This window comes from Aotus nancymaae, unplaced genomic scaffold (genome assembly GCF_030222135.1).
Source record: "Aotus nancymaae isolate 86718 unplaced genomic scaffold, 86718_ANA_hifiasm-v0.15.2.pri h1tg000014l, whole genome shotgun sequence".
Classification (NCBI taxonomy): Eukaryota; Metazoa; Chordata; class Mammalia; order Primates; family Aotidae; genus Aotus; species Aotus nancymaae.
This window is the reverse complement of record NW_026988425.1, coordinates 124,911,903-124,929,066: the sequence shown is the minus strand read 5'-3', so window position 1 is coordinate 124,929,066 and position 17,164 is coordinate 124,911,903. Positions and strand designations below refer to the sequence as shown.

At 44.8% G+C, this 17,164-nt stretch overlaps 1 protein-coding gene across 3 annotated transcripts in view; it reads right to left on the bottom strand.

Moving 5' to 3' along the window:
* The window catches only part of CHRNA7 (cholinergic receptor nicotinic alpha 7 subunit), a 123,960-nt gene that overhangs the window by 54,925 nt on the left and 51,871 nt on the right, over positions 1 to 17,164 (bottom strand). For 2 of the 3 annotated variants that reach the window (XM_012472493.2, XM_064376340.1), the window contains one exon: positions 9,153 to 9,197. The exons of the other annotated variant lie outside the window; for it this stretch is intronic. In XM_012472493.2, coding sequence (XP_012327916.1) covers positions 9,153 to 9,197 — 45 coding nt within the window. The remainder of the gene's footprint in view (positions 1 to 9,152; positions 9,198 to 17,164) is intronic. 3 annotated transcript variants of the gene reach the window in all.

The following is a 17,164-nucleotide window of genomic DNA, read 5'->3' as shown; positions in this document are numbered from 1 at the left end:
CTCCAAACCAGGCTGACCATTGTGTCAGAGGCGTTTGAACCAGGGCAACTCCATCTTAAATAGGAGCTGGGTAAAACGGGCTGAAACCTCCTACTGGGCTGTGTTCCCAGATGGTTAGGCATTCTAAGTCACAGGATGAGACAGGAGGTTGGCACAAGGTACAGGTCATGAAGACCTTGTTGATAAAACAGGTTGCAGTAAAGAAGCTGGCTGAATCCCACCAAAACTGAGATGGCCACAAGAGTGACCTCTGGTCATCCTCAGGGCCACACTCCCAGCAGCGCCATGACAGTCTAGAAATGCCATGGCAACATCAGGACGTTACTCTATATGGTCTAAAAAGGGGAGGCGTGAATAACCTACCCCTTGTTCAGCATATCATCAAGAAATAACCATAAAAATGGGCAACAGCAGCCCTTGGGCTGCTCTGTCTATGGAGTAGCCTCTTTTACTCCTCTACCTCTTAATAAACTTGCTTTCACTTTACAGACTTTCCCTGAACTCTTTCTGGCGTGAGATCCTAAAACCCTCCCTTGGGGTCTGGATTAGGACCCTTTTCCAGTAACAGCTGTGGCAGAAAAGGTGGGGGGAGCTGCAGAAAGCATCTGAATCAGACACACCTGGGTTTGCACCAAGGCTCTGGCAGAGACTAATGGTGGGAGCTTGTTCAGGCAAATTACTGTCTCTGAACTGCAGGTTCCTTGTATGTACCCTGCCTCATAGGATGACATGAGACCATGTGTTCAGCTGCAGATTAAAGTCAAATGGCCCTGGTAGGCAAGTGATGAATGATGGCTTAAAGAAGAGAAAGAGAAGGATTTCCCCATTTTACAAAATCCTGTGGGACTTGGGAGCTGTAATAACAGTCATAACGTAGCTGCAGCTGAAGGTGGGGAAGAGTGAGTGCCCGCGTGGAGCAGGAAGCTCAATGCTGCATGCTCTGGAGCCCAGGTCCACACTTCTGAGCCCAGGGTGACCCTCTCAGGCTCCCATGAAGGTTTCCTAAGAATGGATATGGAATAAGACCCTTAAACAACAACCTTCTAGAAAAAGGTTGTTCTCTCAAAGCACTTGCTTCCTAGGTCCCTCTGGAAGAGGCATCAGGCAAAGTCTTTGTGGACAGCACCTAGCATGTCTTCCAGAGTGGGGATCTGAAAAGAAGCATCCATGAACTTGGACTCCTAGACCATCACATTTAGAGGAATGTGTGCTCTCCCTTCTCTCCCTCTTTCTGTGTGATTCCTTCTCATTAAATCTTCAAAAGAAGAGTGTGCAGGGTTGTGAGGGGACACCCAAGGGTGGAAGAAGCCATTGATCTAAAAGGCACTGAGGGAATCCCAATTCTTCCATGGCTCATGCACCTGGGCCCCACTGGCGCTGCCTGGAGCCCACAGGAATCCAAATATGTGTGGATGCTAGCAGCATGGAAGCTTTGAGGGAGGGCAGAGGAGGGGAAAGGGATGACACAGAGGAAGGGAGGGAGAAAAAGGAAAGTTAACTTTTATTTTAAAAAATACATTATGGTATAATAAGAAAATAGATTCGGTTTTCCTGGCGACGAGCTTCTAAAGCCCTTGGAATTTCCTGAGTAAGAGAAGTGTCTTTTGTGATCCATGAATAGCCCCTTCTGACCATGCCTGAGGCCTGAGTTTACAATGAAGAGGTGACTTAGGGTTGGGCACCTAGACAGCTGTCATGGCGGCGGGTCACCGAGTGACTGCAGGAAGGAGCTTTCCTCCCCCTGCACTCACAGATCTGGGGAGGGGAGAAAGGGGCTGGAGGCAGGCTTATAAACACTTTTGGTGGGCACATCCAGGTGCCAGGAGGGTGTCTGCTGGGGAGAAGATACGACTGCTCTGTGTGCCCTTCCTGCCGCTATGCCCTGCCCTCAGCATCCTTCCACTTGGTGGTTCCTGAGCTGCATCTTTTAGGATAAACCAATAAACATCAGTGACGGGTTTTTCTCCTCCCAAGTTGTTTCATGATGCTAAATTTCTGTTCTGAAAATCTCAATCCATGTAATCTTTTCTCTAGGGTATTTTATATAAGTAGATATTCAATATTTATTTGATAAATATATTTTTGATTTATAAATATTTATAAATAAACAAGTTTGTATATTATTTAAAATTTTATTAAATAAGGAAAGTATTTTCCAGAGCTCTGTGAGCCATCTTAGAAAGTTACTGAACCTGGGGGAGAAGGGTATGGGAACCCTCAAATTTTCAGTCACCTGGGTAGACAGGTACCCAGGTAGCCTGGGTACCTCATTTGCAGCTGGTATCTGAAGTGAGGCTGAGCTCTTTAACCTTTGGTTCTGATTTGAACTCCAGGTAAATAGAGAAATGAATCAAATTGGTGGACCCCCTGTTGCTGCTGGAAAATTAGTTGTTGGTGCTGGAAAAGACATCACATGTTTGATGTCAGAAAACACTTATCTTTTCAAAATTCTTACAGTGCATTATTTTGATAGAGGAGGAAAGCAGGCTTCTTTCCACCCCCACTCTTTTCCCTTGGTGAGACGTAATGATTGAAACATCGCTCTCACCTTGACATGCTGTCACAGCCCTAAGCAAGACATTAGCTGGCTTGTCGGTGAACAGGAAGCGTGGCATTTCCATGTGTCAGAGATCAAGTGATAATAAATGCAGAAATTAAAAAGGTAAACATTTGAGAAAAAAAATACAGTTTAAAATCTAATCATCTATGGTGTGAATGCTATTAGTACCATAATTAGAATTAGGAGGTTAAAGTTAGAGAATGACCCAGGAAGGCTGGGAAATCAAATGCCAGAATGGTCACAGTTGCAAAATAAGAGAAAACAGAGGGTTTTTTTTTGTTGTTGTTTGTTTTTTGAGGAGTCTTGCACTGTCGCCAGGCTGGAGTGCAATGGTGCAATCTCGGTTCACTGCAGCCTCTGCCTTTGGATTCAAGTGATTCTCCTGCCTCAACCTCCTGAGTAGCTGGCACTGCAGGCGCACACCACCATGCCCAGCTAATTTTTGTATTTTTAATAGAGACAGGTTTTCACCATGTTGGCCAGGATGGTCTTGATTTATTGACCGTGTGATTCCCCTGCCTTGGCCTCCCAAAATGCTGGGATTATAGGCATGAGTCATCACGCCCAGCAGAGAAGACAGATTTTTTTAAAAGTTAAGTCTCTGGATAGTTCAAATGTTTCTTCAGAAACTGAAATGGCTTCTGTCATTTCTTCTCATAGATTAAATCAGATTATGTCTGACAGGCCTCTCAAAATGATAAAATCTAATCTACAGAGAAAACCGGCTGCAGAGGAACCAGCTGCTTCCTCCTGGGAACATGAAGAGGTGAACAGAAAGATCAGCCTCCTTCGACTCCCTCACGTTTCTGAACGATCAAAATCAAGGGCACCTGGGAGAAAGAATAACAAAACCAACAAACTGTGGGTCAAAGAGAATTTTTCATTTTTTTACTTTTCTGCTTTTTCCATTTTTAATGTACAAAAAATGTATCATTTGCAGAGTTCAAACACCCTGGAGAAAACATTGCATGGATTCAGATTGTCAGGACAGGCATTCAGCAACATGAAACTCGAGAGGAGAAAAACCCATTGCTAGAGCCCTTTCTGTGGCTCTCTGCTCCCACTCACATTTGCACTCCCCTCGGAATCTGGCCCTGAGAGCCTTCAGTATCGAGCTTCACTTTGTGTGTGTCCATTATTGTGCTGGGTCAGGCCAGGCTGGTCCCCAGCCAGGGAATACAAGAACAGCAATCAATGGAAGGTTGCTTAGAAGTGGCCCCTGGGCAGCATCCAAGCTTGCCCTGGTGACACCTGAGTTCCCCATGTCCATGCTGTAGACATGAGTGGGAACGCCAGGGCTTCCAGACTGAAACACTGGGTGGGGGCAGGGGCACAGAGACACAGGCATCAGTTAGATGACTGTTAAGGTTTGTTTTAAACCGAGGATTCTTGTGAGCCCTTAAAAATTCAGTTGGGTCCTTTGTAGGGACATGGATAAATCTGGAAACCATCATTCTCAGCAAACTGACACAGAACAGAAAATCAAACACCGCATGTCCTCACTCATAGGCGGTTGTTGAATAATGAGAACACATGGACACAGGGAGGGGAGCATCACATACTGGGGTCTGTTTCAGGGGAATAGTGGAGGGACAGTGGGGGGTAGGGAGGTTGGGGAGGGATAACATGGGGAGAAATGCCAGATATAGGTGAGGAGGGGGTGGAGGCAGCAAACCACACTGCCATGTAGGTACCTTTGCAACAATCCTGCATGTTCTGCACATGTACCCAAGAACCTAAAGTGCAATTAAAAATATATATATACATATAAATTCATTTGGGAAGCAATGTTACAACTGCTAGATCATCTAGAGAAGCAGCTTTCCAGATAAATGTTATCTCCCACCACCTCCTCCTCTTGTCCTCCTCTTCCTTTTAACCTCCTCCTCCACCTCCTCCTTTTATTCTCCTGCTCCTCCTTTCTCCTCCTCCTTTCCTCCTCCTCTTCCTTTCCCTCTCCTCTGCCTCCTCCTTCTCCTGTTTTTCTCGTCCTTTCTCCTCCTCCACTGCCTCCTCCTTTCCTCCACTTCTTCTTTTTCTCCTCCTTTTTTTCTTCCTCCTTCTTTTTTCTTTTTTCTCCTTCTCCTCTTTTCCTCCTCCTTTTTCTCCTCCTCCTTTCCTCCTTTCATCCTTTTTCCTCCTCCTCCTTTCCTTCTCTTCAGCCTCCATTTTCTTCTAAACATGTTAATTACACAGCCTGATTATAAATGGCTTAAAGGTAGAAACTGGGTTATATATTTCTGGGTCCCCTCACCTGGCCCAGTTCAATGCCTTCCACATAGTAGGTTGCTCCAGAAGGGGGTGAGTTAAAAGGCGAGTTTTCAAACAAATGAACCTGCAGATGCTTCTGCAAATGTAAGCTTTAATTAAAAATCAGCTGTGCTTGAAATAAATTTGTAGGTCTCTGGTGACACCCTCTGAAGCAAGGATGTTTCTGAACGCAATACTAGAAGTAATAATCCAGTTACATTTTTCTTGGAAATCACCATCCTTTACAGAAAATTGCCAAATCATATACATTGCTGAAGACTATTCACTTACTTAGGGCTAAGGAAGATAGGCACGAGGGAGAGAGAGCTCCCCACATCATGCATTTCTTTGTAAGAACAATGTCAATAGCAGCTCTGTTCCTTAGAGGGCACGGCAAACATCCAACTTCAATTTAAAAGGGAAGCATTTGCCTCATTCTGCAGAGCCTGACCTTACACACTCAGTACAGAAGTGCTGCACAGTTGTTTAGGAGATGGCTTTACGTTGTGTCACACTACCTAAGCACCTCAAGGTTCACCTGGAGTTTTCACTTCATTCACTCATTCAGCAAAAGTTCTTCAGTGCCTGCTACAGGTGAGAGAGTGGGCTAGGGGCTGTGAGTATGGCAGTGATCAAATCCACCCGGAACCCTGTCCCCATCCCCTCCTCCTCCGATGCACACATTCTAAGGGGGAGGAAGACTCAGAACCAACAAACAGATAGATGAGTGAACACAAAGCGAGTTAGATGATGAGAAGCCTTTGGGATAAAAATGAAGCAGGATAAAGAGAACAGAGTGGGCTGGAGGTGGAGGGGAAGGTTTGGGACCATACATCAGAGCTCAGGAAAGACCTCAATGAAGAGGTGACCTTTAGGAAGAGACCAGTGAGAAGTGAAGGAGAAATCAAGTGGTTCTTAGGGAGAGTTTTCCTGGCAGGGAGAGCAGCCAGTGCAAAGGCCCTGAGGTGGGCACGTGCTCAGGTGACATGTGTTACCCAACATCAAGAGGGCAGCCAGGAAGCAGAGGACAGAGGGGATGGGAAAAGAAGGAGGAGCCAGGCAGGGAGGGAATTGAATCCAAGGCCACTTTCAAGGACTTCGGCTCCTCCTTTTGTCTTCCTCCTCCTCCTTTGTCCCCCTCCTCATTTATCTCCTCCTGTCCTCCTCCTCCTTTTACTTCGTCCTTCTCCTCCTTTTACTTCGTCCTTCTCCTCCTTTTACTTCCTCCTCCTCCTCCTTTTGTCCTCCTCCTCCTCCTTTGTCCCCCTCCTCCTTTTTTCTCCTCCTTTTACTTCCTTCTCCTCCTCCTCCTTTCTCCCAGGGAGACAGGAGCCCCTGGAGGAATCTGTTTCAAGGAGGTATATGTTGGCTGCTATGTTGAGGACAAACACCACCAGAAGAGGCAACACTGAAGCAGGATGGTTGCATGGGGACTTCTAATAATGGAAGTGAGAGATGATGCCCACGTAGACCAGGGTGAAAGCATCATGGTTGATGCCCAGTAATTAGATACTAGATCGGTTTTGCAGGTCAAGCTGCTAGGATTTGCTGATGTATCAGAGGTGAGGTGTGCGAGACAGGAGTTAAGGGTGACTCTGAGGTTTTTGGTCTGAGCCAACGGATCCGTGGTGTTAACAATTTAACCAAATGAAAAGTCTGTGGGAGAGACAAGAGTGAGAATGACCCACAGATGCTCTTATGATGTTAGAGGCAGCAAGGACAATCATAAATGAAGGGCTCTGAGCAAGAGCCAGGAGACAAGCCTGTAAATGGGAGGAAGGGCTGAGCCTTCCAGGAAAGCACGGATCATGTGTCCTGGGCAAAATGGGACAGGGAAGTTAGAGTAGATGGCATAGGTGAGGGCAGGGATGTGGTCACTGAAGTATGCTGCTTTAAATCCTGCAGGGAAATCTCCAGAGGGCTCTCACCTGACTACTGTGTAGGTTCTGCAAGGGTCTCACATGTAGCTAAGGGTGCACCTTGGGCACCTAGCAATGGCTTTAAGCAGATCTGTTTTCTTTTTTTCTGAGATGGAGTCTTGCTCTGTTGCACAGGCTGGAATGCAGCCGCGCAACCTCAGTTAACTGCAACCTCCACCTCCTGGGTTCAAGCAATTCTCCTTGCCTCAGCCTCCTAAGTAGCTGAGATTACAGGCACAGGCCACCATGCCCAGCTAATTTTTGAATTTTTAGTAGAGACAGGGTTTCACCATGTTAGCCAGACTGGATGCAGATCTGTTTTCTATCCGTCAACTCCACATGTATTCGCAGAAAAACTCACCTGCCCAATAACCACATAGGACTATCCTTTGCCTCCATTTTTACTTCTCCCATTCCACTTTACAAAGAAGGCACATTTCTCTTATCTTACCTCAACTCCTATCTTGGGACACCAACCCAAGAACCAAACGAAGGGTCAATTCAAGCATCAGTGTTTGCGTCTGTGTGAATTACCTTACAAATTGGATGGCAAATACTTTCAAAGGTCAGGTGAGTTTTAGTTCTTTTAAGTCTTTGTTTTCAACAAAATTGAAAGAGAAACTAATCAAGTTGTCAGCTGATACATTTGATGAAAACTACATTATTCTGGGCATATAATCTATAAGAAGTTCAAAGCTTGAGTAGCATTGCTTTAACAAAATGCCTTTCATGTCCAACTGCTCATGTTACTACACCTAGTTAAAAAACAGCAACAGAATTGATATGAAAACTGTTATCATTCTCCCCATTCAAGTAATAAAAAGTCATCTGTGGATACATGAACTAATTTAAAACAAACATCTTTGGTAGAGATATAAATTGCCAATAAAAATTTATGTTTTATAATTACTTAAAAATTTTAATTTATGCCACCTTGATGCATTATAATACCAATAATAATAGCAATCCCAAATCAATACAAAAGAAACAAAATTTAAAACTTATGGTGTAAAGGAATAATTCTGATGTAAATATTTACATTTGAAAGAACCAAGGCATAGTGATTAATAAAAGACTTTCCACCAGGCACGGTGGCTCACGCCTGTAATCCCAGCACTTTGGGAGTTCAAGGTGGGTGGATCACCTGAGATCAGGAGCTTGAGACCAGCCTGGCCAACATGAGGAAACCCCATCTGTACTAAAAAATACAAAAATTAGCCAGGCATGGTAGCTCATGCCTGTAATCCCAGCTACTTGGGAGGCTGAGGCAGGAGAATCACTTGAACCCAGGAGGCAGAGGTTGCAGCGAGCCTAGATTGCACCACTGTACTCCAGCCTGGATGACAGAACAAGACTCTGTCTCAGAGGAAAAAAATAAAAGACTTTCAAATATAAAATTACATTACATTAGGATAAAATTCCATGTGGAAAGTAGAATAGAAATGCAGGTACGAAGAGAAAAAGGGACTATGATAAAATCTGACAGTTTAAAAAAAGGCTTGTTCATATGGTGTTTGAATGATATGGGTGCCAAATTATTAAGACATTTTGATTCCATTTAAAATAGAGACTGACCGTTTTATTTTTCAGTGTCAATATTTACAATTGGATATAAGAGGCATCACTTGCAATTAATTAAATTTAGGTTAGTATTGCAGATATCAAGTTAAAAATCCATGGATATGTAGCATTTCAAAATTCTTGCAAGCATCATAAGAACACAAAGTACAAGGGCCTCTGGTTTAGGAACACTCCACCTGGTTCAAACACGCAGTTCTGGAGGCTACAGAGGGCAGGGCCAGAGCTCAAGTCCTGGGGACTGGCTATGGTATAGATTGTAGACATCTACATGCTCCTGTATCTTTTTTTTTGAGATGGAATCTTGCTCTCTCATCAGGCTGGAGTGCAGTTGCAGTAGCACGGTCTCGGTTCACTGCAACCTCCGCCTCCTGGATTCAAGCATTTCTCCTGCCTCAGCCTCCTGAGTAGCTGGGACTACACGTACATACCACCACACCCAGCTAATTTTTGTAATTTTATTAGAGACAGGGTTTTACCATGTTGGCCAGGATGGTCTCGATCTCCTGACCTCATGATCCACCCACCTGGGCCCCCCAAAGTTCTGGGATTAAAGGCAAGAGCCACCGCGCCCGGCCACCCCTGTATCTTCTTACTTGTCTTGCCTGAAGTGCTTCTGAAGTGTCCCTGCATCACCCTGGGGTATGTGTTGAGCTTGTCCGTGCACTGAGCACTGCAGACTGTACTGTCATACACCCAACATTCATTGTTGGCAGGTGGGGTGACAGCCATGGCTTTTTTTTTTCCTAAACCGCTCAGAAGCAAGCATCTCAGGTATCAGGACAAGCATCTTGGGAGCAAGATCTTGCAGGCCTATGGGTAAGATTGTCCCTCTCTTAACTTACCATTTGTAGCCAAATGTTGGTGGTTAAAACTTGGTTCTTCTCATCCTTAAAAAAAAAAAAAAAGCAGCAGCATAAATATGATATGGTTTACAAAAGAAGAAAGAGACAGTTATTCACATGGGGATCTGACTGTTGGGATCCTTGTTGTGTGTGGAAATTAGAATGCGCCAAGTACTTCCAATATATGCAAGCGGCATTTCCCCAGAGTTAAGCTTTTCTATTTATTCCAAAGTAAGACACATTTATTATAGAGCACTTACAAGAGATGCAAAGTATAAAGAAGAAAATTAAAACTCTGCAACCTACCATCCAGAAATGATGCCTGCTAACGATTTAGCTATTGATCTTTGTGTTTGTAAATGATGCATACGCTTAAAAAAAAAAACATAAAAATAGGTGAAAATCCAATTTTTAAAAGTCAGGTTTATTTCCAAAATACATACAGTTTTAAACAAATACAAATATGTTATGCCTCCCTCCCCCAGCAAAGGGGCCACGGCCCTGCGTGGAGCTGCAGCACCCTGTTCAGATGGTGCCCCGTGGTCTGTGACTCTGCCTTGTCCCCGAAGATCTGGGATGTCTTTTCTCTCATCCTCTATCTCCTAGGAGGCACGTCAGGCTCTTGAAATACACCTGAAGGTAAAGCCTACCCAGGTGAGTAAACTAAAGGTGAGAAAAATGAGGTGACTTTACAAAGCAGCCATTCAAACTTGGATTTTTCTGACTCCAGAGTTTCCAAAACACCTCCCTGAGGTCTGACTCCAGCTAAGTCTCTGTGCTAATCAAGGAGCTTGGATAGGGTGCCAGCTGTGGCTTTGCTCCAGCACAGGACGTCTAAAGAAGAGACCCGTCAAGACTGGCCTTTCCAAATGGGTTGCAACTAGTGTTTTCATATGGCTGACCAAGCCCAATATGGCTCAGCATAAAACAACGTGAAAGGAGGCAAATGAGTGAATCTTGTACAACAGTTACACTGAAAATGCTGTGATTCAGTATGAAATAATCAATGCCAACCTAAAGGCCTCTGTGAATTTAGCAATTGACATCCTCTCCAGGGAAAGTATTAATTAAGGCCCCTGTGAAGATGTGCCCAGAAGCTGAAACCTCAAGCTCCCACAACAGAAACTACTTGGCCTGGTTCACCAATAGGCAGTTTCCAAAAAGAAGCTCCAGAGGCAGAAAGAACGTGGCATCTGCTGGGACGTGTCAGTGGGCAGAGATGCAAATGAAAAGGAGTGCTGCCTCTCATTAAAATAAAAATGTGCTGAGCATGTCCGAAGTTGGCAGGGACACTTTGATGCATCAGTGCTTCAGCCCAGCCGCTCACATGCTGGGCACCTCTGGGGTGAGATGGGCCAGGCAGGGCAAACCCCACAGAGAGGACAGGGCTGCCTGGTGAGGGACATGGGATGATGTCTCAGGGGACCGCAGGCCAGGGGCAATGTCCACAGGAAGCTGAACATTCATTCAGTTACAGGAAAAAATATATCCCATTTTCTAAATAAAATGTGCCAGGAGTTTTCAGTGGGAGCAGTTGTAGAGCTAACACGTCTCTATACTCTGCACTGAGCAAATGATACCCCATGGAGCCATCCATTTAAGCTGCTGGAGCACTCTCCAGCTCAATCTCCGGTATTATTGGGAAGCACTGTTAAACTCTTCAGAACGTGTATCTGTTGCCTCAACTTATTAAGGAGTTGTTGTTTTTAATGGACTTAAAATTAGCAAAGGTTCCATTTAGGTGCCTTTCCTTCTTTTAATTGCGTTTGTGTCTTCATCTGCTGAGAGAAAGGCTTCTGTGGTTTGGGAGCTCAATTACTACCAATCTAATTAAAAGGCTTTCTTCTTTCCAACCTTCTAACAGAAAGCCCATTAGAGGGACACCGAATTTCTACAGTGTGTGGCAGCTTGGGACCAAGTACGGCTTTTCAAACTGTAATCAACAAGCAGCAGCTGCCACCACCTGAGCATGCAGGGATGCCCGTTAGGGGAGCCCCCGACAAAGACTGCAGAGGGAGAGAGGAGGGCATGAGGAACCATGCTCCCAGAACAATCTCCCTCCCTCCTGGCACCTGCCCAGGTCACACATGGGCTGAGTCTCCTGGCTCTCTGTCTGCAGTGACAAGGTCCCTCACGTCCTTCCCATCCCCACTGTGCAGCCTGCTGCCCCTATGCACACACAAGTGTACACACACACAGGCATCCTCTACTCATCTTCAGACCGGGCTTTCTGACCACCAATATGATCAGATCACTCTCCTTCAATTGCATTGTCCAAAGGATCAACTCAAAAATCCTTAGTGAAGTACACAAGCCCTTGCCACAAGCCATCGTCCAGCCAAGTTTTCATTCATTCATTCATTCATTCAACAAATATTTATGGAACACTTCCCGTCCCCAGCATTATGCTTGCCTGATGTGTGCAGTGGAAATTAATATTGCTCCTGAGCTCCTAGAATAAAAATTGTGTGTGTGTGCTGGGGTGGTGGGGATGAGGTAGGATTATACAACACAATAACGATACACTATAACAACCTATAACAACAAATGGTAACAAAGGTCACGAAGGGAGGGAACAGGGTCCCTACTAAAAGGAAGACAGGAACATGGACTTCAACCAGAGTGACAAGGGTGGCGTCCTGGGGCCGGGCCTCTGATTTAACAACCTGTGATCCTACAATACCACAGTATGTGGATCCCCTCCCACCCACCATGTGCACTCCAGCCCTGAGCCTTTGTCCCTTGGTCCCCACCACCAGCCCTGCTTGCCAAGGCTCTATGCAGGTGTTACTGTCTCCAGGCCCCCACGCCTGTGACCACAGATGAGAGGCAGTGGCTGCAGGCCTTGGTCTCCTCATTTGCAAAATGGCTCCTGACTGACTCCTTCCCCCCTTCTCAAAGGGGTCCTGTGGAACTCTGGCAGTGATAGGTCTGCAGGTGCCATGTTTTCTCCTGCAAGATCTTGACCAGCTGGCAAGAAAAGCCCTCCCTTCCCCAGGGCTGCTCCAAAAGTATGTTCAGAGTCCATCTCTCCCCTCCCCTCTCCCCACAGCCCTCTCCTTCCTCAATCCCTGTCAAGCCATCCCCACCCTGCTGCAGTAAAGCTGAGCTCCTGAAAGGCTTCTGCACAGAGGAACTGGGGCAGGACTTCAGCCCTGAACTCAACTTCCTTGCCTCAGGGTTTGCACTTGGCCATGCAGGCGACAGGTGAACTGGGAGACCTGAGGATGGTGGCCACACCTCTGATGAAGGAAGTCCCCAGATGGGATTATAGTTCCCACATGGCCCTCTGGCCCCCAAAAGAAGGATGTTCAGGGCAGATATGCAGGGGATCCACTCCCACTGCCCAGAATTTACCTAGGGATGAAATCCAGTTCCTCACCCCAGGAGGGAAGTTTCCTTGTCTTTCACCCAAATACCCTCCACTGGCCCCCAGCCTGCCATGCAGCACTTGAGCCTGAAACCATGAATCAGCAGGCAAAGCTGCCTACAACAGTCACTCCCTCCCAAGTTGCAGGCCCTCCTGGTCAAACAAGGGGATTCCTGCAAGAGAGGGGACAGAAACAGCCAACCCTGGCCCAGAGGCCTGTGAATAAATACACAGGTTTAGTCTCCCGAAGAATAGCATCCACGGGAACCTGGGGGCCTGCAGTTAAATAGCACAGACTCTGTGTTTTAGTTTGCATGGATGCTTATAACAAGATATCATACACTGGGTAACTTATAAACAATAGAAGTTTGTTTCTTACAGTTCTGGAGGCTGGAAGTCCAAGATTAACCTGCCCCTATGGTTGAACCCTGGTGTCTCATGAGGGCTGGCTTCCAGGTTTATAGGCAGCCACATTCTCACTGGCTCCTCCATGGTAGAAGGGGTGAGGGAGGTCTCTGGGGCCTCTTATATAAGGACGCCATCCATGATGACTGCACCCTCATGGACTAATCACCTCCTAATACCATCACCTTGGGGATTCAGATCTCAACATATGCATTCAGCAGAGGACACAAACATTCAGACCATTGCACTGTTAAAGTGGGTTTCAGCAATTTCAGATCCTCAGGCTGCCCCCTCCTATTCCTGCCCTGCCCCACTGGGCAGGAGGCATGGAGGAACAGAGTCCACACAAGCAAAAGAACCTGAAGGCTCCCAACTCAGCAGGCAACTGGCTTCTGTGCATTTCAGTATTCTCTCCTGCGAAGTAGGGATGAAAACAGCTGCCCTGACTGCTATAGGAGGTGGGAAGAGGAGGAGCACGCTGCAATCTGTGCAATGTCACTCAGTGCCAGTGGCTGTCACCACGTGGCTACTCACACACACGCTCTCCTGCAAAACCTAACTCCCTTCTCCCTCTGGGACAAACGCAGGAGGAGGAAGGTCCCCAGCCCACCACAGAGTCCCAGAAGGCCAGTGTGGCAAGGCACCCTCAAGTCAGCGTGCCTAACTCCACTCTTTTTCAATCTGAGCACTTCAGTTGAGAACATGCTTTGATTTAAGTGATTGTGCTTTTTAAAATCAATCTCTCTGAGTAATCGTGTATCTGGTTTGGAGTACAACTGCCGTGGTAATGCGTAATGTGCTATCTTGCATTTCTGCAGCAATTATTCTTTTGTGGATTATTGAGTGACAACATTCAACGTGATTTTACTGAGCTCCTATCAAATTTTGTTTTTGCCTTTGTATAGATGCTAAAAAAAAAAAAAAAAAAAGCAAACACATAACAATAGATCTAACCTCCATTTCTAAATTCTTGTTTGCAGAGAAAACAGCTAGATAGTATAAATTCATATTTGTATTGCACTCTAAAGTTTTTAACAAAGGTGATTTCTTTTATTTAATTTAATCTTTACACCAATCATTTTTCTCTTAGTTTTACAACATAACAAACTGAGGTTTTCCCTGAGTCAGCAAGATAGTGGGTCTGACAAAAGACTCATAACCAGAATAAGAAATAAACTCCTAAAAATCAATGAGAAAAGGGAAGGCAATCCAATAGAAAAATGAGCAAAAGATGAACAAGCACTTTACCAAGAGGATATCAATAAATGATACCCGAAAATAACAAAGCTAATCCTTAAATAGAGTTTGAATTTCTAAATGTCACATGCACAGGCCAACAACTCATTTTGGCTTCATGACAATAATCCAGCAAAGTAAGTACTATTATTTTTCTCATTTAACAATGGAGATTATGGGAGACCCCCCAAATTTAATTTTATATGTCTCTTCTGTTTGAATGCTTTGCCATGAGCATGTATTACCTTTATAATCAGAGAAGGGGAATGCATAAATATATCATTTATGAAACAAACAAGCTGTTGGCCCTAGGTCACACAGCTAAGTACAGAAACTGAGATCCAACCCCCTAACCTGTTTACAACCTTGTTGTAACAGCAAACACTATGATTATGATCATGGAAAATAATTCCCTTTGGTAATTGTACAAGACAAGTTTCAAAGTATGGTCTGGGAACCCCTAGGTTTCCAAGATGCTTTCAGAGGACCAGCGAATCCAATCTTTTCTCATAAGGGTTAGGCATTATTTCCCTCTTTCACTCCCCATTCCCCTTGAGTCTTCCACAGAACTTTGCAGAGGCTACAGGACATAGGAACCACAGCAGACTGAATGCAGAACCCAGTCAGAGAGTCCAGATGTCTTCTATTACTTGAGGCATTAAGGAGATTTGCAAAAATAAAAAGCAATTCCACCCTTCCCACTGATTTCTTGGGGGAAAATGTGGTTATTTTCCATAAAATGCTATCTGTGTTAACATTATGCTATTTATGGAATGGCCATAGAATATTAAGTGAATTAATGAACTTTAAAATGCTTCTTAGCTTTCATCTCCAATGTGGTAAATACTGATAGACACAATCATGTAAACAAAACTTAGAGGATCCTCAATAACCTCAAGGAGAACAAAAGAGTCCTGAAGCCTGGATGTTTGAGAGCTGCTGATGGGGAGCTTGGCATTTCTAGGACATCCTGGTCCTCGTACCACGGTGCCCGGCCTTCTCAGGATGCAGAACCTGGCTCCACCTCTGCTCACATTTTGGGATTGCTCAGGGTCTGTGTGTTGGAGACACAATGTAAAACGTACAGATAATACAGGCTCTGGGCTCTGGTATTCACTAGCCATGTGGGCTTGGGGTGGTCACTGAACTTTTCTGAGACTCAGTTCCCTTATTTGTGAAAACAAGGGTGACGGTTGTCAACTGCTCTCTCTCCAGCATGTTGCAAGGACTGAATAGGTAGCATGAAGAAATGTGCCTAAAACATAGCAAAGTTCTCCACTGTTCAATTTCTAAAAAAAGTTCCTTTGATAGAAAGGTACTGAAAAGGCTAAGATAATTGGCTCAAACTGGCAATATCTCCTCACTATCTGTGGCTGCCTATTTTTAGAGGTGGCACATAATTACCAGTTGTTTTTCTGTTTCTAATTTAACTATGTAATAATTTGTTTTGGTTCTCAGTTTATTCATTTAGCTCTGCAATGTTCCTTTTATTCTGTTACTTTATTAGCTCATCTTTGAAACCTGGTTGGTTTGGTTCCCACTGAAATTAAGGCTTAGGAATTAAGTGTCTAGAGGTCATCATTTAATATTCCCAGTGGGTTCATGGTTATTCTACGATGCATGAACGTACAGATGAGAATCTTTTCAAAAAGTGTATGCAACCTAACTCCCTTCAAGCCTTGTATCCTGGCCTCATCAACCAGCTAGCCATCTTGGCAGAGGGTTAAGCTAAGCAACCTCACTATTTCTAGGATTCTGGAGCTCCTTAATCACAGCTGAACTGTTTACAGATATATGCTTATTTCTGACATTACCATTAAACACTGACAAATAGAGGAAATGCATTATGCTTTAAAACACAGCACCCCGAAGACCCTGAGACTGGAGACATTGCTCCAAAGAGCCACTGAGGTAGACTGCAATCCTTGGAAAAACTTTTGCCTCTAGAACTCCCCTAATAGAGTGATTCCGAACTCTTTGACTGTACTTTTAACTACCAAAGTTAATCTTGCACAGTTCTAGAACGCTGATTTCAGGAACAATGTAAAGTATAAGGCCTGAGGGATTTTAAAAATTAGACCACAGTATAATATGTATATATTTATATATATTTTTTCCTCCCAACAGGTCAGCATGTAATTCCTTAAGACATAATCCCAGGAAAGACCCAGGATGACAAGATGGAAAACTGGCTGATCAGCCTGAGTCCTTTAGGAAGAATAAATTCCAGGTGAACAGAGGCAAGTGGGTCTCCTGAGCTTAGGACCTCTATCTAGGCAACACCACCAACTTTTGTTCCCCCTGTGAAATCCACTGCCCAATGGTAGATTGAAGAGAGCAAGGTGCACCATGAAGCTGTTCAGCTGCCTATGTGTGTAGGAATAAGAGAGCTTAGGAGGTGAGCCCCACCCAAGCTGATGTTCATTTGGTTCATGCTGGGTGGACTCCTATCCCCAGAGCTACCCAGCCTTCTTAGGGAGGGAGGAAGAGTTCAAGCGTGCACTTTTCACTGTAACTGAAAGGCTTCCTTTCTTTCTATAAGGAAGGGCCCCATCTCCCTCAAAGGACCTAACTTTTGGGAATGAAGCCTGGAAGGTGGATAATGAGAGCGGAACCTAACAGAGAAAGAACTGATCTTGAATTAGCAGAGCTGACAACGGGAGGTGAAAGGAGAATTGTGGAGTAGAGGAGAAAGTGGGAAAGAGACGCTGGCTTTCTGGCATACTGAGTGGAGCAGGAATCAAGCCTCTCCTAAACTATCCTTGAACAGAAAGGATAAACCTCTCTTTATGTTTAAGCCATCATCCCAACTGAATCAATTTTCAGGAATTTCCTTGACTGTTTACAAGTTGTATCTCACTGGACTAAGAGCAAACACCCACACGCACAGCCAGACTCCCACAAATGACTTGTTACAAAATTTCTGTAATCAGGCTTTTCCAATGAATTGTCAGAGAGCTAGATGCAACAAATCTCATCACAATTGGGGTCCTCTAAAGAA